The sequence below is a fragment of the Euleptes europaea genome, chromosome 15, assembly GCF_029931775.1.
Source record: "Euleptes europaea isolate rEulEur1 chromosome 15, rEulEur1.hap1, whole genome shotgun sequence".
Classification (NCBI taxonomy): domain Eukaryota; kingdom Metazoa; phylum Chordata; class Lepidosauria; order Squamata; family Sphaerodactylidae; genus Euleptes; species Euleptes europaea.
Window position 1 is genome coordinate 39,124,217 of NC_079326.1, and position 21,420 is coordinate 39,145,636.

Genomic DNA, 21,420 nt, shown 5'->3' on the forward strand with positions numbered 1-21,420 from the left:
AGTTTTTAGGTTTTTTTTTTACTTTTGCATCCAAGTACCTTCTGATGGATCTTAAAGCCTATTCTCCTGCTAGCATCACGACAGCCAATTCAACTCCGCAACATATTCTGTATCCCAATGTAAAATTCAACCAACTGCAGACTAAGGGGGCTACTCCATAATGACCTGAAATTTGGGCAGCGGGGAGGGAGTTGTGCTGAACAACGCTGCCTGATGGAAGAGTTCTGGAGACTCAAAAGCTTCCGTAGCATTTGATCATATTTAAAGGTAAAGGTCCCCTGTGCAAGAACCGGGTCATTCCTGACCCATGGGGCGACGTCACATCCCAAGGTTTACTAGGCAGACTTTGTTTACGAAGTGGTTTGCCAGTGCCTTCCCCAGTCATTTTCCCTTTACCCCCAGCGAGCTGGGTACTCATATTGATCATATTTAGGCCCTAGTTAAAAAACTAGGTTGGCCCTAGCTTTTTTTAAAAAAAAACACACAATGGCTACTTTTGGGATTTTTCTTGCACAATTATACATTAAACTCATTCAACTTTTAGGTGCCTGTGTTGAAAAGCTATAAAAGAAAACCATTTTTTTAAAAAAACCTATGAAGCCAGCACGGTGTAGTGGTTAAGAGTGGTGGTTTGGAGCGGGGACTCTGATCTGGAGAACTGGGTTTGATTCCCCACTCCGCCACATGAAGCCAGCTGGGTGACCTTGGGCTAGTCACAGCTCTCTCAGCCCCACCTACCTCACAGGGTGTCTGTTGTGGGGAGGGGAAGGCAATTGTAAGCCGGTATGATTCTCCCTTAAGTGGTCGAGAAAGTCGGCATATAAAAACCAACTCTTCTTCTTCTTCCTGCTACGATTGTGAATAAAGCAAGTAGCTTAGAACGGGTAACAGGTAACTCAAAACAAGGGAGGCCTCGTCAGCCTGGGCGTGGGATCCTTCCTGGCTGTGACGTCAATGAGCAAATTGGCTGGGGACGGTCTGACCCAGTTATTGAGGAAGGCAGTTTGCGGCCTCCATGTTCCTTCAGTCCTGTGTGCTCAGGAAGAAGAAAAAAAAGCAGGATCCTGCATCAGGAAAGGCTTAGACTCCTCAATCTGTAACCCAAAAATTCTCAGTGTGGCAATGACGACATGTGGGCCTAAAAATTCTTTGAGGGGAAAAAAGGAGACGGTATTTAACTCTGGCTTTGCAGCACATGGAATATATTTTGGTACAAAATGATATTGCAACATTGATTATTTAGATTTCATTACCAAACAGAAATTACAAACATTCCTGCCTGAACACAAGTCACAGCAGGGGGGGAATATCCTAATGAATGCATACCTGAAAACATCCTCAAGCAATTTCTTTCTTTTTTTTAAAGGGTCCCCAGTCTAATTGAAATGTGCATACATTTTCATAAAGAATTATACTGTTACAGGCTGCACAGACTTCCCCATAAAGCCACAACAAATCCCAGCGTCTTTTAACAGGGAGGAAAAAAGGTGACCAGATGTGTCAAATCTTTACGTTGCATTGATTTCCAGAGTTGAAGGGTTTCTTATGTTTCTAATGGACCTTGAAGAACAAGATTAGGCTTTCTTTGAGATGTGGACAGAACTTGCTTACTTGTTCAATACCCAACTTTAACTGTCTTCCCAGATGTAAATCCTCGCTCTGACAGGAGCAGGCTCCGGCTTCTACAGCCCTGCCACTCTTCATCAGACAAAACTGAAAGTGGCATCGCTCCGGAGCTGCCCCTCGATTTGCACAAACCGCAGAGGTCAACGGCCTTCTGGCCCCAGGTTTCGTGACGAGGCTAAAGAAATTGGAGTCCTGCCCTTTCTCGACTGAAAGGGAGGAGGGCTCCTGGGCCCAGGCCCCCGGTGGGCTCCTAACCCTTTAAGAGGGGGTTCGGAGGGACCGTGCTGCCACGCATCATTAGGCCCATCACTTGGCTGCCGTGATGTGAGAAAATGTAGAATCATAGAACTGGAAGGGGCATAAAGGCCATCTAGTCCAACCCCCTGCTCAATGCAGGATCAGCCTAGAGCAGGGGTCCAATCTGTTGGCTTCCCTGGGCCACATTGGAAGAAGAAGAATTGTCTTGGGCCGCACATAAAATACACTAACATCAACGAAAGCTGATTCATAATGTTTTAAGTACGTTTACGATTTTGTGTTGAGCCGCATTCATAGCTGTCCTGGGCCGCATACGGCCCGGGGACCACAGTTTGGACAAGCCTGGCCTAAAGCATCCCTGACAAGTGCTTCTCCAGCCTCTGCTTAAAGACTGCCAGTGAGGGGGAGCTCACCTCATCTCTAGGTAACTGATTCCATTGTCAAACAACTCTTACTGTAAAAAACTTCCAGCCGGTACCTTTCCGCCCTCAATTTAAACCCATTATTGCGAGTCCTATCTTCTGTTGCCAACAGGAACAGTTCCCTGCCCTCCTCTAACTGACAGCCCTTCAAATACTTAAAGGGAGCAATCATGTCCCTCCCTCAACCTCCTCTTCTCCAGACTAAACATTCCCAGCTCCCTTAGCCTTTCTTCACAGGGCTTGGTCTCTAGGCCCCTATCCAATAGCTTTTTCGATCCAAGTCCTAAAGGTAAAGAAACCCTCCCGGGATCTGGATGCGGCAAGGCTATTTACTGGAGCCTCAAATTCTCCCACCACCCCTGTGTCCATTTTAAACATCTTCCTTCAGCAAATGCAGCCTCCAGGACTATTTGGTCAAGGAGGAGAATACCGTGGGAAAGTGGGGAACTTCACTACTTTCCTCCGCTGCTGGTTCCGCACTGGAAAAAGCCACATCTGAGCCGCTTTTACCACTTGCTGTATTCTTTTCCCCAGAGCAGTGGCATTCACTCTGCAGCTTCCAGAGAGCCACATTCACAACTGGTGGTGGTGAAAAAGTGTTGTCATGTCACCCCCAACTTAGGGCAGCCCTGTAGTGTTTTCAAGGCAAGAGATGAACAGAAGTCGTTCAGAGGTGGTTTGCCATTGCCTGCCTCTGGGTAGCAACCTTGGACTTCCTTGGTGGTCTCCCATCCTAATACAAACCAGGACCTACCCTGCTTAGCCTCAGATATCTGGTGAGGTCGGGCTAGCCGGGCCCTGCAGATCAGGGCGCATTCACAAATACCATCAAACAAAAGAGCCGCCTGACTCTTCTGTGCCCCATGCACCACCCAACCACATAGGCAAAGAATAAGATAAGATAGAGCCATTCAATATATATATAAGTATAACCTTTTTAATTGCCAGAGTACCTCCGAGGCTGCAGAGCTGCCTTTCCCCACCACTGGTGAACCTCAGCCAGCCCTTGAGCATCCAGAGTGAGGGGAAGGGCTTTCCTCTCGGTTTTCTCGCTCTCTCCTCAGCATGAGGCACAGCAGCTCAGATGAGAGCGTGAGAATGCCAAGGCTCTTGTAGGACCACAAGCTGGCCATGGAGGAAGGGGAGGAAACCACCCCCACCCCACTGTGGCCCTTTTGCTCTTTTTCCTGGGTGGCCGATACAGTGGTGGTGTTGGTTGTACTCAGGGCCGGTGCCAGTCATTTTTGCGCCCTAGGCAAGGCTAACTACTTGTGCTCCCCCCTTGCTAACCAATTTTCAAAAACAGATGTCTTGTAGAAAAATAAAAGCAGAAAACTTTTTATGAGACATTATAATTAATTATATTCCATAGCGCTGTTGTGGTACTTCTCTTAAAATAATATATATATATAAATTGCCAGTTACATTTTTTTTCAAGAAATGAATCTGTTTAAAACTGTGCCCCTCAGGCCAGTTCTGCACCCCTCTGAGGTCTGCGCCCTAGGAGACCGCCTAGTTCGCCTAATGGTAGCACCGGCCCTGGTTGTACTCTGTCCTCTCTGTGGCCTGCTTGCCCTCCTCCTGGAAGCAGAGAAGAGCAAGCGGTTGTTTTGACAGGCCAGGCTCTCAACTTTACTTCTTGGTACGAGGCCCGCAGCCCGGGGAGGGTCGTAGCTTGCTCGTTTTCCAGAGTCCCTGCAGCGGCAACTGTTTCAAAGCAGCAGCTACCTGTCAACCCTGAACCCTACCGGGCAATGGCCTTGCTCACCTTGCTGGAACAAGAGGCAGGAGCCATTTTGGGCAACAGGGCTCAGAAGAGCCACAGGTGGCATGGCAAAGAGCCGAGCATGGCTGCTGAGCCACTGAGCATCACTGCCCTATGGGTCCAATTGGGAGAGCTGAATACATAACTTTAGCCTCTGTCAGGGCAGGCAGCCTTTGGATGCAGCATTGCTACAAAATTAATATCATCATCTTGACAAAGACTGGAAGCAGTTAAATTCTGCGAGAGCAAATTTAACTTGGTTTGTTAGGCAGGAGATTATTTTTAAGAACATAAGAAAGGCTATGCTGGATCAGACCAAGAAGGTCCATCAAGTCCAGCAGCCTGTTCACACAGTGGCCAACCAGGTGCCTCTAGGAAGCCCACAAACAAGACTCATTGCCTTTAAAAACAAACAAACCTCACGCTCCTTAAAAAAAAAAATAGCATACACAAGGGGTCTTTGGCAACCTTTTCAGGTTATTTTCCCCCCAGGCACTGGCCAGCCAGTATTTATAATCAGAACTGTTCTTTAGAAACAGTTGGCATTTCTAACGACAGACATTGGTACGGCAAAGGTATGATCTGCTTTGCTGTCGCCACATCTGAGTAGCAGCCAACTGCAAAAAAACAAACAAACAAACAAAAACCCCAGTGTGTAAACAGGAAAGGATGACTGACACCCTCGTCTCGAAATTGTGGCAGACCTTCGCACGACACAGCTATAAATTGCTACATTCGGTCTGTCGTGCCGGTACAGACATGCACCAAGTGCACTTTGGTTTCCACAAGGGCAGTACTTACACAGCCTCCGGCCAGGACCTCCGCGAACAGTTGAATGGAACCATCTCTCTGCGTGAATTTATCTCTGACAAAGTCGTTAACCTGATATAAAAACATAATTAACACCCTCCTGGCACTTCCCGTTTTTCCCCTCGCACACTATTTTAGCGACGTTATTTAGAACATCTGAAAACAAAACGAAAACCAGAGCTCGGCCGTTTTTAAAGTATGCAGATCACCTGAGAAACACTTAACGCATTTCGCTAATGTAAAATTTACAAAAAAAAAAGAAGAAAGAAAGCAATGAAAGGTGACGAGTTATTTCAATTTTTTTTAAAATAAATGGTATACTCACTGTGAGCTTAATAGCTTTTTCGGGAGCAACACCAATAAGCTGTGGAAGTAAGCCTGTGCAAAACAAGAACAACAAGAGAACAGATTTATCACCATTGGTACGAAAAGAAAATCAGTACAAACTGTAGTTTGGTCTTTAAATACAGTGATCTTCAACAGCAGCAGGAACAAGCAGAACAAGAGCCTGACACCTTCTGTTTTGGTGCACTTTCAGAAGTGGAATTTCCTCATACCCTCTGCAGTAAGATGTGCATGTCCCCCACCCCACCCCAGCTTGGCCATTTCACTTTGAAGGAGAGCAGAAGATGCAGAAGTTCTCCATGTCAGGTGTTTTGGAGGAGCCAAGAGACAGGAAACGTGAGACACCGACCCTTCCTCTCCAGTATCACTGAAAGCCCGAGGCTGCTCATGTTTTTATCTTTGAAAGCCATACAAACCAACAGCGTAAAGCGCCTCTGCAAGCAGATGAATGTTGATCAGTTGGCCTATATTAGGCAAAAGGCATAAATCCTCCAGGCAAGAGGACTGGCCAGAGGACAACCTGTCCGTCATTTCCAACTGTATACCCAGGGGTGTTTTAGACCTCTGCTCTGGATAAGACGCCTGCTTCTAGCAGCAGCCTGGAACTGATAACCTACAAGCTCTCTTCTAGCCATACAGTAATTTATAGATACCTTTCTAGCAGCAGACTGATTTCAGCAGACACATCAGTAGAGGGCAGCCTTATCTTGCTCAGCTTTTTCGACACAAGACACTGCCACTTTTGACCCCGCTCCTTCCAACCATGACACATTATGTGCAAGGGGGGGGGTCACCTGTTCCTTCCCTAACTTCCACAAAAGCTTACAGAACTGTTATAAAGTGCTGATTCATTCCCCATGTAGTGTCTCTCCCCCCCGCCCCCAGGCAGCCCAGAGGTTTTAATGGCGATGAAGTTAATCTGTCAACCAGTCTATTAGCTGACTGCCAGAAGGAGACCCAAGTTCTTATGCGACGGAGCCACTGCCACTCGCTGAAAAGAAAGGACGGCATACCATTTCCAGTCATTCCTAAAAGCAAGGAAGGAATCGGATTGGCATTCCATACTCAGTTCTGCCCTCTTATGAAACCCAAACCAAGCGTGCATCAACACACACACACACACACACACACGAATCAGCAGCTAATGTATGCCATCGATTAGTTTCTTTCAGCACAGTCTTTTTTTGTCGGAGGCTTAACAGACTTATTATGCCGGGGAAAGGTAGTGATTAAAATACAAAGGGTGGCTGACAACAACAAAAAGAGGCGCTGCTCACCCAGCCCGAGCCTCTGATCCACTGCGAGAAGAACGTTTAAGCACAGTAGTGCCTGCAAGTTAAAAGAACTAATAGACAAACACACCTGGAGGCCCACCTCCCACAGCCATTAACACAGTTAAATACTCTGAGCGTTGCGCGCACACAGGCGGTGAACCCAAACTTCATTCGGTCTTAAAACTGGCATTTCAATATGCTAAAGCAACATATGAAATGAGGAAGAAGAGGAAGAAGAGGGGGAGGGGAAGAGGAAGGAGGATGGGAAAGAGGGGGAAGAGGAAGAAGAGGTGGAAGAAGAAGAGGAGGAGGGGGAGGAGGGGGTGAGGTGGAAGAAGAGGAGGGTGAGGGAGAAGAGGAGAAGGAAGGGGAGGGGGAAGAGGAGGAAAAGGAGGAAGGGGCAGAAGGGGGAGGGGAGGAAGGGGGAGGAGGAGGGGGAGGAGGAAGAGCTGTTGAGTTGCAACCAACTCATGGTGTCCCCATCCACAGATCATTCCAGGCAAGAGATGAGCACAGGTGGTTTGCCATTACCTTCTTCCACACAGCAACCCTGGACTTCCTTGGTGGCCCCATCCAAGGACTAATCAGGGCTGACCCTGCTTAGCTTCCAAGTTCTAATAAGCTCAGGCTACGCTGGGCTATTCATGGTTGCCCACAAAATAAAAGAACAAGATGTTTATAGGAGCAGATGTTTTTCTGGTCTCTTTGCTTTCCATAGCAGCCCTATTACTTCTGTAAAGGCATGGCAGAGAGTCAGCTTTTAGAACAAAAGGCTACCCAGCCTGTTGGGACTGCACTGGGGGGGGGGGGAATAGCCACTTCTCTTTCTTTCACCAGCAACAGGCTTTGCTGGAGGAGGGAGGGAGGGAGAGAGAGATGGGAGAGAACCTCACAAAGTTCCTCATCCTCACTTGCAGCCCTCTCCAACAGGTGGCCTTTGGCCCACAGAAGTTCCCAAGACTTCATTTGGGGTGGGGGGTTGCAGAAGACTGCTCTGGGAAGGGGAAAGGGTGCTTCTGCAAGGGCCATCGGATCCAACCCCATCTATTCAGGTTTAATTACCAGCATGCAGGTGTGGCACTATCACTTATGAATGGTGCGGGAGGATTTACATGATTGGACTTCCCCGGGCTAAGCACAGGAACAGCAGCAATTCTGTGCTTATTGCAGGGAAAGCGTCCATTTATAGGCATGTGCACCAGGCAGAACTGACAACCCAGCATACATATTTTGCCATTTAAACTTGGGTGCCTTTTGTGTCAGCATTTTAAAGACAAAGTGTGAATTGTTTCTTAAACACCACACGCGCTACCATGAGAAGCCTTGAATGTATTTCAGATACAATTCCAAAGTTGGATTCTAGAATGTCAGAGATGATAGAAAATGGATCTTTGCAGTTTTTTTCTAAACAACAAAAAAAAATAGTCAGGCCCCTGTTCAAAGGGAATTTTGCTGTGTTTTGTAGTTAAAATCAAGAAGACTCGACGTTCCCCAGCAAGTCTAGGGAAAATATATAGTGCAACCCTTTCTTAAAACAATCAAAGTTTTAAAAGGTTGGGCTTCCTCAAACACAACACAGCTGAAGACAACTCTTCCAGTTACCCATTGTTGGCAACTGGGAAGCCATGCTTATATGTGATTGTTAACTATTCCATGGAGGGAAATGGGTCGGCATTTAATTCTATGTTCAGCTCCAACCCAGCTTGGTGTAGAGGTTAAGAGCGGTGGTTTGGAGCAGTAGACTCTGATCTGGGAAGCCTGGTTTGATTCCCCACTCCTCCACATGAGCAGTGGAGACTAATCTGGTGAACTGGATTTGTTTCCCCCACTCCTACACATGAAGCCAGCTGGGTGGCCTTGGGCTAGTCACATTCTCTCAGCCCCACCCTACCTCACAGAGCATCTGGTGTGGGGAGGGGAAAGGAAGGTGACTGTAAGCCGGTTTGATTCTTCCTTAATGCTTTAGCACTGAGGGGTTCCTAGCTTCTCTGAAGCATGACCCTTTTAAATCCTCATGGCAAAAAATCTTAGATGAGAAACTGTCGTTGTTGGGCTTCTCGCAGGATATGATTTTAGATCTTGGGAAAACTGAAGCTTTTACCAAAATTAAAAGTGCATTAAAGAGCTCGATTATAACAGCACTACTTTTCGTGCTTGTCGCGTCTGTTCATCCCAGTTCTTCGGAATACCCCCTTCACGTGATCTGCCTGCCTATACATATTATCTGACAACTCCTCGTCTTTGTAGAGCTTTTTGCTTGGCTAGATTGAATGCTAACCCTTCTATGGTAATGCAGGGCAGAATTTTGAATATACCATACTCAGACAGGATCTGCCCTTGCTCTTCTGGCTCTATTGATTCATTAGCTCATGCCCTTTTGGAATGCCGCTTTTACGAGGAGCTTCGATTGCACTATATTTCCCCCCTTTTAACATACAAATCCAATGCCTCTGTGACTGACATAATGCCTTTTTTACTAAGCGATAGGGACCCCAAGGCTACATTGTCAGTGGCAAGATTTGTTTCAGTCCTTATATCCCTCCAACACTAGATATATGCTGCTCAAGATCAATTGATCAAGGAGCTTCTAAGTGATAAAAGGAAAGGAAAGGATTCTTCCTTAAGTGGTAGAGAAATTCGGCATATAAAAACCAACTCTTCTTCTATCTGCTCTGAAATGGGAGCTCAAATGTGTACACAGACCTTCTCATAATGCGAATGGCCTCCCCATTCATTACAGTGGAGAAAGCCAATTTGCACAAGCATTCCTTTGGAAAAGGGCACATGCACTTAGGACATTAATGTTGGTGTTTCAAAAAAATAAAAAATAAAGATCGCCTGCTGAATTTATTTGATAATGTGACTTCAGTTCACTTACCTCTGTAAAGGCCAAAAAAGCCTTCATAGCGCAACACTTTCTTAAAACAATCAAAGCTATTTTTGTACATCAGCTCTCCGACGACTGACCCAGAGGTGCGCTGGTTCTGCATACGGGTCTTCACCAGATCAATGGGGTACACAGCAGTAGCTCCGACGGCTGTAAATGAAATGTGATCAAACTTTATACTCCACTTTGTCATGCACACATACAAATATGTCATTGCGGATAATGCCGTCTCTTCCTGCAGACGCAACGCCAACTGAATCATACCCAAGGGGCCCAATGAAGAATAGGAGTGGGAAGGCAGCCTGGTAAGTAAAGCTTATTATCTTGGGCAAAAGACCTATAAAAATATACAACAAGCCCAAGACATTCTTACCTCAAATCTTAAGAGTGTGAGTGTATGAAACTTCTTTAAACCCAGTCAGACCGCTGGTCTATCAAGGGCAGTCTTGCCTATTCTGACTGGCAGCAGCTCTCCGGGGTCCCTTTCGCATCACCTGCTGCCCAATCCTTTTAAGTGGATGTGCCAGGGACTGAACTGGCGGCCTTCTGAATGCCAAGTAGATGCTCTGCCAGTGAGCCATGGGATAGTTAGAGTTATCCAGTCATAAAGGGAAAGGCAATCGGCACACATTCACAATGGCTTCTTCACGCCTTTTCAGGAGAGAGATTATTTTGTTGTGCTGATGCGGATCAGTTAAGGTGCCACTCACTGTCTCCCAAGGTAAGAATGGCGGTGCTCTGTATCGTTATGCTTCCATTCCCACCCCCACCTGTGATCAGAAGCCCTCAAAGTGCTGCTTTGGCCGCTTGGCTCAAATTCAGCTCCATTCACAAAACATTTGGAGCAGCCATGAAGTAATGGGAACACCGTCCAATTTTCGTGAACATGGGGGTGGGGAAAGAGACAGTTCTCTGGAAAGACAAGCAAATTGAAAGCGTAAATTTTTCTTGCTGAAGAGGGTACCTGGATTGCACAGTCCTTAATGCCTCAAAAGGTCAGGAAACAGATGGATTCTGACCCTTGTTGCTTCCACCAAAGCTCCTTTAACTGGATATGAGCTAGGTCAGAATGAAACTGAATTATCTATTCACCCTCAGCCCAAACGGCAGAATAGGAATGATTTAACTCAAAAGTCAATGGCTCACCTTAAGTTATAAAACTCCAGAGGAAAAGTGAGAGAGATTGTGCTGTGTTACTACATCCTGTTTAAGGAGCAAATTAGTAACTGGACTATCCTGGCCTGTCCTTTATACACTGAGCCCCGGAACAGGTTTCTGGCAAACATTCTTTCAGAGTCACAATTATCATCTGACGTTGACAGATTAATCAATTTGCTATCAGATAAGGACCCAAATATTTCCCAAAGAATGGCGCTGTATGGCCTGGCGGCCAAGAAAATCAGGGCGGAGCAAATCATGAAAGGTGGTAAAGCTGGATAGGGCCGAATGGGCGTATTTTAATTTTTAATTTTTGTATTCTTCTAATGATCCTGGTTTTGTGTTTTAACCTCTTGCTATACTGTTTTAACGAGCCCCGTGGCACAGAGTGGTAAGCTGCAGTACTGCAGTCCAAGCTCTGCTCACAACCTGACTTCGATCCCAACAGAAGTTGGTTTCAGATAGCCGGCTCAAGGTTGACTCAGCCTTCCATCCTTCCGAGGTCGGTAAAATGAGCACCCAGCTTGCTGGGGGTAAAGGGAAGATGACTGGGGAAGGCACTGGTGAACCACACCGTAAACCAAGTCTGCCTAGTAAATGTCAGGATGTGACATCACCCCATGGGTCAGGAATGACCCGCTGCTTGCACAGGGGACCTTTACTTTTTATACTGTTTTAGATTGTAATGGCCTACGGCCTTATACAATAAACTTGACTAGTAACTGAACAGTCTCTAATAACTATGTATTTTAAACAGCAGAGATCTCATGCTTCCCTCCCCCCCCCCCAATTCCTTCTTTCACTTCTGTTTTGTTCTTGGTATCAGTCCCATCGAATATAATTAAAGGGGAGTCAGCTACTGTATCCGAGAAGACTTATCTATATCATTCTGCAAGTTTTGCTCTGGAGTCTGTCTGGAGCCGGCAGTGCCAGGGCCGCATTCTGTCAGGACTTCTGATGAAGGGTTGAAGGAAAGGGGGAGGAAACCCTTAACAATACAGAGCTCTCTTCAGACCCCCTAACATCCTTACTTCGGGGAACAATGAACGGCATCTCAGGCTGATCTGCACCAGCACAGCAAGATAAGGTTACCTCAGCCCAAGCTTGAAAACGGCATACAGACATGTCACTCACCTCCAGCAATTGAGCCCAGAGTGAACCTGTAAGCAGACTCAGCGGCCTGGAGCCAGATGGGTCTGCCCAGATTGCTGTAAGATTGCTGCGAGTCAAGAAGGAAGGAGGAAAAAGGGAAAGAATCAGACACGCACAAAAATGTGGGAATGCTATACAAGAACCGAAAGCAGCTGTGCTTTTGTAAAACTGAGCATAAAAATAAATCAGACAATATACTGGCACAGAACCCTTGGGATATGGTTCATACAGAAATTGTGGCTATTCTGGGACATTATTTGGATTTGCCCCCAATAACATATCTCTTGGGTCAGGTACCACACAGACTGGGAAAACAGCATGGTGTTTTGCTCAAGTGTTTAATTACTGCAACCAGAATGACTTTGGCTCAAATGCAGAAGCAGAAAACGATTCCAGTGTTGAGGCAATGTTTGAATAAGGTTTGGTTTATAATGATTATCAATAATATTACAACGAGGACACAGAAATTGTCATCAACGCAGAAATTGTAGAAACTTGGTTAAAAAGATAAAGGTCTCCTGTGCAAGCACCAGGTCATTCCTGACCCATGGGGTGACGTCACATCCAGCCATTTACTAGGCAGACTTTGTTTGCAGGGTGGTTTGCTAGTGCCTTCCCTGGTCATCTTCCTTTTACCCCCAACAAGCTGGGTACTCATTTTACCGACCTTGGAAGGATGGAAGGCTGAGTCAACCTGGAGCCGGCTACCTGAAACCAACTTCCGTTGGGATCGAACTCTTTTTATGTATATTTGTTTGCTTTTGTCTTGCTTTTCTACTTCTTGCTTGGGATTTTTTAAAAGTATCTCTGTTGTATAATGCGTTACAGTTCTGTTGTTTCAGCTACAGATGGCTGTAATCATTGTTAAAATGGGATATGTTTGATGTTTAAAGTGAAAATGAATAATAATAAAAAGTCAGACAAAAAGCAAGCACTGTTTTCTCACATGGTGCCTTTCAATTTAGATCTCCCATATCTTAAAGACAGTATGAATGAAAAACAAATTATTTTGTCAATATACAGAGGGAAAGCCAGGACTTTGTGGTTGGTTGGTTTTTTACACGTACTGTGTATTTTTTCCTAGAAAGTACTAAGCACTCAACATACTTTTATGTTAAACAGATAGAAGTTGAAAGAATAAATAAAATATTTTCTCAGACATTGCATTCACCTTTACCAGGATCAATGAAATATCACACATTAGGAGTATGTGCTCCCAATATGCAAGGTTGCCATTTTGTGTGAAGAGGGTAACGTATGAATTTTGCATCCGCATACATCTTTGGCACATGCTACACAAAACCCTGATCAAGCCATCGTCGGTTCATATGTACTGAAGCTGTAAGCAAAAGTGTGCTGCCCTTGTTCCGACAACATGGTGGCCATATGTACATCAAGAGGGCCTATGTTCGGTTCAGAGGCGCCCATAGACTTAACATTTGAAAGGGGTTACTATGTAAGGTTCTTGCTACTCCTCATAAAGGGAACTTAGAAGTTCATGCCCAGACTAACAGAATTACCTTGCTCCTGAGCTCCAGGTACGTTCTGATGCACGACACAGAGTTCCTGCCCCATTCACTTCAACCACATGCACCAAAGATGTGCATACTAAGCAGTGTCATCTACTCAAGCAAATGGGGCCGCGCTTTTGGATGGAAGAGATCTGTGGGTTCATCCGCAGTCCCACACCCACAACACATTCCTATACTGGGATATACTTCCACAATTTATTTTATTTTACTGATTGATGTGACAAGCCTACACCACAGTCTTCCAGGCATTCTATCTGTATGGCCTTTTGTTTATTTCTTTGGGAACATCCCAGCTCTCTCCGAAAGGAACCCCCAGTATTTGAAACTATTGTTGGATTTTGTGGTTCAGTAAAAACATACAGATTTAAGAAATGGAGGAAAGTCAAAGTCTTTCCCCACTGAAGCCTTTACTGCACTCCTTGTACATTTCCCCCTTAATCCTTCTATGTTTGTTCAGTTCCTTATAACCCTCAAGAAACCCCAATCCCAAACTGTATGCTGCTGTATGTCCCAATGGTGAGTCACTCTGTGTCTGTTTTTCTCTTTTCTAGTAATGGAAATATAACTTTCAGCTTATTTATGACGGTGCCTACTATAGTTGGTGGCACGCCTGTGTTGCGTTAGGATATGTAAATTAGCATAATTAATGCTATGGCTTTCAGAGCATGAATATTTATAAATAGAAAATTACTGTCACCGGCATCTCTCCACGAAGCCAATGTACACAGACATTTAAGAACCAGACAAAGGAAACCTTTCCGTGATAATACCAGCTGCAAATGTGATTGAAAGGCTAGCTTTTTTTTAATTATGTCAAAAATGGGGTGTTAATAAAAAGTTTAAAATTAATCTATGTCTAGTGTAGAGAGCACCACTTTCTATCAGTCGGACAGCCTGCTCTTTCTGTACCCCGGGGCTGAGGCATCCACTAATGGCATAGAGAGGAGGAAGAGGAGAAGGAGAAGAAGAACAGTTGGTTTTTATATGCTGACTTTCTCTACCACTTAAGGAAGAATCAAACCGGCTTACAGTCACCTTCCCTTCCCCTCCCCACAACAGACACCCTGTAAGGTAGGTGGGGCTGAGCGAGCTGTGACTAGCCCAAGGTCACCCAGCTGGCATCATGTGGAGGAGTGGGGAAACAAATCCAGTTCACCAGATTAGCCTCCGCCGCTCATGTGGAGGAGTGGGGAATCAAACCCGGTTCTCCAGATCAGAATCCACCGCTCCAATCCACCGCTCTACACCACGCTGGCAATCAGCTTCCTCCTCGCAACGGCACAGGGATTCCAGGCTCCAAAAGGCTTCCATTTCCCCCTGCTCAACAACACAGCAGGTCTGCAAGGTGGGGAGGGGCAACCATACAAGACTGCCTTTTCCCCCAAATATAGCCCCCTCACTGGAGATCTTCAAGCAGTGCTGCAAAGCGTGTCTGTTTACCAGGGCTTCTGATGGGATATGAACAGCGGGCATCTTTGGGTAGGCTGGAGGGGTATTTGGGGGGTTTTATTTGGTTTAAAACTGTGATAATTTAATAGCTCCAGAGATCTATGGATCTGTAAAACTGACATGCCACAGTAGCCAAGGAGATGCCTTGAAAAGCAAATGAACAAGGCGTGATCAACATAGCCATCCCTGTTGCTTAATCTGACCATCAGTAATCAGAGGTACACTGCTCTTGACCTAGGAGTTTCCCCTTTTAGATATTACATCAAGCAACTTTTGGAAGTCAGTCCATTGGTTTATCTAATCCTTTTTTTAAACAAGTATATAAAAACAAGAGAGCCAGTGCGGTGAACAGTCGGCTAGGTGTTGGCTAGGACCTGGAAAATCCAAGTTCAAATCCCCACTCAGGCCATGGGAGCTTGCTGGGTGACTTTGGGCCAGTCACACACTCCCAACCCCAACCCTGGCTAGTATTTGGATGGGAGCCCTCTGAGGAATGCCAGGGTTGTGGCACGGAGGCAGGCAATGGCAGATCATCTCCAAATGTCTCTTGCCTTGAATATGAATGGATATAGCCATCGCCACATCTTCTAGCAGTGAATACCTTCAGGTCATTATGGGTTGCAGAAAACACGTTTCCCCTCCCTCCTGCCCCCCCACTGTGATAATGTAGCATCAAAGGAAGGACCCCTCTCCTTGAGCTTCCATCGAGTTTCTAACTTAAATGTTTGCTGAACATGTCTTTTCCTAGTCCATATGATTGACATCATCCTATGTGGGAAAGCTGAGTCAGGCCCAAGTCATGTTAAATGTTTAATCATTCCCACAGAACGAGAGTTTCCAGGAAGAGTTTCTCAGTAGGCAGCAATTTACAAATGCTGTGGGGGAGGGAGGCACTACCCCCTGGAAACTAATTTTTCCATAGAAGTTCCATTTACTTTCCCAGGACTACTTTAATGCAATATTTCCCAACAGCCAACGTCAAAATGGGGGTTATCGCCCTCTGGTTGCCATGGAAACAAGGTCTAACGACGATCGAACAAAAGAGGCAAAATTCAATAATCAGTCTAGCCAAACTGTCCTGGTCAATCTCCATGAACAATAATTAGTCTTAACAAATCTTTCATGTGCTGATTGTAAAAAAAAAAAAAAAAGTAACAAAGAAAGACTGTTATTAGGCAACAGAAGGGACATACTGAAATACCAGACAAGTTAATTCTGAAGAGGAGCTTCAATACAAAACAATCCCGATAATGTAATCATTTGCAAAATACTGACATCTGCATACAAAGACTCATAAAATAATTTGACAGAAGACTGGGTCTTTTCTTCCCCAACCATCAAGATCTGGCAGGTTGATTCAAATGATGCAAATGCCTAGATTTGTTTCAGGTAGACTTCTTTTTTAAGTTGGTTTTTGATTTTAACACAGCAATGCAAATAATCACAGCCACTTTTAATATCAGGAAGTGACCCAATTCCTTCTCTTATGATTTAGGAGTGACCTCCTCTTGACCGCTCTGGCAGTAGTCCAAGAGGCCTGGTCACCACCATCCAGACGGGTACAAGAGTATTTTCTGATCTTCTCTTTAGGTGGCTATTCCTACCAAACCCTCGAAACACCTTTATTTACGGCAGTGGTTCCCAACCTTTTTTTGGCCAGGGACCCCTAGGACTTTTTTTGTTCGGTGCAGGGACCCCAAGGTTCAAAATAAAAATTCCCGAGAATTTGAAAATAAACTTTAATCATAACTGTTAGTTAAACATTACACTTAGAATAATATTTGAATATATATTTTTATAATAGGGAACTTTTAATTGAAAATATTAATTTATTGTGGGTTTATAACTTTGTTTCGCGGACCTTCATTTAGTTCTCGTGGACCCCTGGGGGTCCACGGACCCCCGGTTGGGAACCAGTGATTTACGGTCTTCTAACTTAAAAGATGTTTGGTCAGCGTTGTCAGATGGAGCTGTGCAAGGGTAGGGGATGGGAATGCGTGTGGACCGCAAGCCGTTTCCCCTTTCACCATTTCTCTTGCCAAACCAGTTTTTGTTATTTGAAATAGCTTGAAAATAAATTGGGGGAGGATTTGAAGGGCTGGGTTTTGAAAGGGAAACTTCGCCCTAAGGCACACCGGACAGGGGATACAGTTACCAGCCTCCAGGCGTAAGCTGGATATCTGCCAGAATTACAACTGATTTCCAGGTGACAGAGATCAGGTTCCCCTGGAGAAAATGGCTGCTTTGGAGAGTGCAAACTATGGCATTATACCCCTATGAGGCCCTCCTCAGGCTTCACCCTCCAGGAATGTCCCCACCTAGTGCTGGGAACCCTACCTGTGGATCAAAGCAACTATAAATGTGAATTTTGTGGACGTCTTTCAACAGGAAGAGCTGTACTTTTTTTTTTTTTACTTCAGGAGACCAGGCTTTCAATATCCACCACACATTTTCTAGAACTCATCAGTTTTAGGGGACTTACCTGCCTCTGGAGTTCTGCTAAGTTGTAAGGCAATGCCCCTTCAGCTAAGGGTGCTATTCTCTCAATGTCAGCCAGTGTTAAGCGTCTGTATGCAAGATCATGGAAAATAAATCTTTGTTAGATGTAACAAGCGGGGACAAACAACTGCGGAAAGTTGATGGACATGTACAGAGATATAGGGTGGGATCCATGGTTGCCAGATGCCTACTAAGAGCAAGAATTCTCCGCTGGCACTTCTCATTCCCCACCAGTGCTCAATAGAGCAACAGGGGGACAGATGGCATCACATGACACTCTGGGAATTTCCCGACTCTAATGTCTTTGCAATGGACTTTTGGGGAAATGCTGGAAGAGCAGGTGACATGGTTATATCACTTCCAGTTGCACAGTCAAAAGTCATGTTGTGGCATTGCACAATGCCGTTTCATCAGGTTTCCATTTATCCAGTCTCATGCTGGTTGCCAGCACTGGAACCCAGCATAGCTTTTCCATAGGCACAAGGATTCCCATGGTCCCTCCCCCTCTGCATGACAAAATGCCCCACAAAATCCTATTTCCAGGGTTCTCATCTCCCCCACAGGGTTGCCAACCTCCAGGTGGTGGCTGGAGATCACCCGCTATTACAACTGATCTCCAGGCAATGGAGATCAGTTCACCGCTTTGGAAGGTGGACTCTATGACATTATACCCAACTGAAGTCCCACCTTCCCCAAATCCTGCCCTCTTCAGGCTCCACCCCCAAAATCTCCAGCAATTTCCCATCCAGATCTAGCAACCCTGCTCCCCCAGGATCAGGGTTTGGGGGAGGGATTTTGGGATGCTGCTGGAGCGAAGAGCCATGAAAGCCAAGCTCTGTGGGTGGACGTCATTGCACCCGTGGAGATGCTGCATTGGATCCCACCCGTAGGAATATAAGGTCTAGGTCACAATGCATTTCAGTCCGCAGTTGTCAGCATTTAAAAAAAAAACTATGTTGGAAGTATAATCTAGAAATATTAATATGAAAGGGACGTTACCCTTACCCTGTAGCATTGTACAAGTCAGCCAGCTGATAGAGAATATCAATTTCCAAAGGCGTAATTTGTCCAAATTTGATAGAAGATTGGGAGAACTCCTCTGTTTTTAAAGAAAAGGATAGAAAGTGACCTGACTGTGCATAAAGATTTGTAAATTTTTAATACACAATTCACCATGGGCAAAGCTTTATGGAAGAAAAAGCCAAACCCCGAAGTGAAAGGAACAACAATGTGCTATAATCAACTATAGAACAAGCAACCAATTTTTTATTTGGTTTTAGCTGGCGATGTTTTAACTATTATTGTAAGCTGCCTTGAACCAAGGGGGAAAGGCAGGATACAAATGTTTGAATAAATAAATAGATAAAAATCACCAAGTGAATTTCGTTCACTATTTATTGAAAGAGTCAAAACAATGATGATCTAAAAATGAGAACTTTGGAACTTCAATCACTTCCCCTGGATGGTCAGAGGATGACTGAAGCTCTTCAGTAGTGAGCTAAAGGCCATCTGCATGTGATCAGAGGCACTTGCAGTCCAAACATTTCAGGAATGAACACTCTCGTCACAAAAAAGGGACTGAACATACTCAAACTATGCCTTGTAGAAAAAATTAAGGATTAACAAAATAGCTTTTTTGATATACATGGAGAATAATTAGCTAGGATTGTTGGCCTGCTGTATGAACTTTTGGCACCTTTTTAAAAAGATGGTTCGATTCTTACATCCCTTGTTTCTAAGGCAGCTCCAGTTGTGCAGCCTTACATCAATTAAAGCACTGTAACATAAATTAAAGCACTGTGCAACATTTGGACTCCAGAGCAAGCAGAATCATAGAGCTGGAAGGGGCCGTACAGGCCATCTAGTCCAACACCCTGCTCGATGCAGGATCAGCCTAGAGCATACCTGACAAGTGTTTGCCCAGCCTCTGCTTAAAGACTGCCATCAATTAAACTGAATTCTGATTTTTGTGATCGTGCACAGGATGTATACCATGCAATAACAAAAAGAATGATACATTATACTCTTAAAATGTTCATTGGCAAGTTATTTTTCCTTACTTCTCTTAGACAGTAGTCACTCGCGCCTCTGTTGCAAATTACCTTTTTAAAGGCTAAGTGCTAATGCTTGGGTCCCTAACACAATCTGAACATCTAGTGATGGGTAGGAGCAGGCATTGTGTCACTTGCCCTCCGCAACGTCACAGGCGTGATCCAATAGATGTCTGCATATGACACTTAATGAGCCATGTTCCAACTAGGCAAGAGAGTGCAGCTATTCTAAAGAGGAAGTAAAACATCTACTGCAAGAAGATAACGCCTTGTTTATTTGCACACCAATAGCCTTTCTGGGTTGTGGAATCATGATTGGTAGCCATGTTAGTCTGTCACTAGCAGTAGAAAAGAGTAGGAGTCCAGTAGCACCTTAAAGACTAACAAAACTGGATTGTGGAAGGTCAATACTTCAGCCAACACTTCCCTGGACCGTGTGGAAATTATCATGAGCACATAAAGCTCTTCTGCCTGTAAGTTCTTCACAGCAACTGCTATGGACAGCATATCTTGGGGACAGGTGTGAAGGGCTGCCTCCACCATAGAAGTGAATGGGAGAAACTGCTTACTCCAGAGCCTTGTGGCCTGACAATGTGTTCAAATCTCGTGGATCCGACCCCTATCCTACCATTCCACTAGGCAAAGTTTGAAACCTTTCTCCAACTTTTGTTTTATTTAAAGCATTTTTATGCAGCCTATCCACCTGATCAGGGTCCCCAAGGCAGCGCCCATAGAAACAGTGAAACATTAGAACAATTATAAACATTTACAATTATAAAATAATTCAATAAAAACATATAAACAAACACTAGAACCAGGGAGGAGGACCAACAGCTGTTATCAGGGGTATGCCAAATAAAACAAAAAAAGTCTTCACCCGCTGGCAGATGATATGGATAGCGAGAGCGGGAGGAGGAGCAGGAGGAGGAGGAGAAGAAGAAGAGTAGGTTTTTATCTGCCGACTTCCTCTACCTTTTAAGGAGAATCAAACCGGCTTACAGTCACCTTCCCTTCCTCTCCCCACAACAGACACCTTATGAGGTAGATGGAGCTGAGAGTTCAGAGAACTGTGACTAGCCCAAGGTCACCCAGCTGGCTTCATATGTAGGAGTGGGGAAACCAACCCGGTTTTCCAGATTAGAGTCCACCACTCTTAACCACTACACCACACCGGGACAAATCTCCCTGGCAAGGAAGTTCCACAGTTTTGATGCCATGACCAGGAAATCCCATTCTCATGTTGCTACTTGTCTAGCCTCAGATGGCAGGGGCACCCAAAGCAGGGCCTCCAAAGATGACCAGAGTGAACAGGTAAGTTCATAGGGAAAAGGCATTGGAAGAAGAGACGCTAAACTTGAAGGAAGGCTCCTCAAGCGGGAGGAAGGTCTCTTGGAGGATGGTTGGATCCACTCCACTATCACCAACTTTATTTAGTAATCACAAACTTAGTGACATCCACTGCTTTACCTTTTGTAACTTCCACATCTTTCCTACCACCTCCTATGAGGCTGTATATCTTTTGAACAAGCTCCATGTTGTTCAACAAGGCATTAAAAGCATTGAAATAGGAAAAGCTGACTTGGTGTGAAATAGATCCACCTGCAGCCTAGAGGGAAAAACAAAAACAAAAAAGAAAGAGCTTTATACAGGCTTCATTATAAAGTTAGAACTCTTTATGAGGTTCATTCAGTTCTACTACAGGGAGGAAAATTATAGTTAGAAGTGCAATAAAGAGAGCCCGTTCTGTGCTACACCAATTCCTTTATTTGACCAGCCAGCAGAGCATCAAGACATTTAGGCCAGGGATTTATTTACTTATTTAGAAAATCCATATGTCGCCTCTCCAGAGAACCAGCATAAAATATAAAAAAGTAAAAATATAATTAAATATAGAAGTAAAATATATTTAATTATACTCTCTGTGCTTCACCTTCAGAGGTGAGGTAGGTGGTTTTTATTGTATGGTTCGAGCCAGAGAACTGTTTCATGAGATCTGGCTGCATTTTAATAGTGAATGACTATTAAAATAAAAGTAAAATACAATAAAAAGTAAAATACAATAAACACACAAAAAAAGTCATTCACTATTAAAACACAGCCAGATCTCTTGAAACAGTTCTTGGGCTCGAACCACACAATAAAAATGATGCCAAAAGATCAACCCCTTAATTAAAAGCCTGAGTGAAAAGAAA

General features: G+C 44.7%; 1 protein-coding gene across 1 annotated transcript in view; it reads right to left on the reverse strand.

Annotated features, from left to right (window-relative positions):
• Positions 1 to 21,420, reverse strand: part of SLC25A12 (solute carrier family 25 member 12) — a 70,971-nt gene that overhangs the window by 20,191 nt on the left and 29,360 nt on the right. Inside the window, exons 7-13 of the mRNA XM_056861115.1 lie at positions 20,696 to 20,834; positions 18,183 to 18,276; positions 17,161 to 17,245; positions 11,680 to 11,764; positions 9,379 to 9,537; positions 5,207 to 5,259; positions 4,873 to 4,953 (exon numbers count right to left, since the gene is read on the reverse strand). Of these exons, the coding sequence (XP_056717093.1) occupies positions 4,873 to 4,953; positions 5,207 to 5,259; positions 9,379 to 9,537; positions 11,680 to 11,764; positions 17,161 to 17,245; positions 18,183 to 18,276; positions 20,696 to 20,834 (696 nt within the window). The remainder of the gene's footprint in view (positions 1 to 4,872; positions 4,954 to 5,206; positions 5,260 to 9,378; positions 9,538 to 11,679; positions 11,765 to 17,160; positions 17,246 to 18,182; positions 18,277 to 20,695; positions 20,835 to 21,420) is intronic.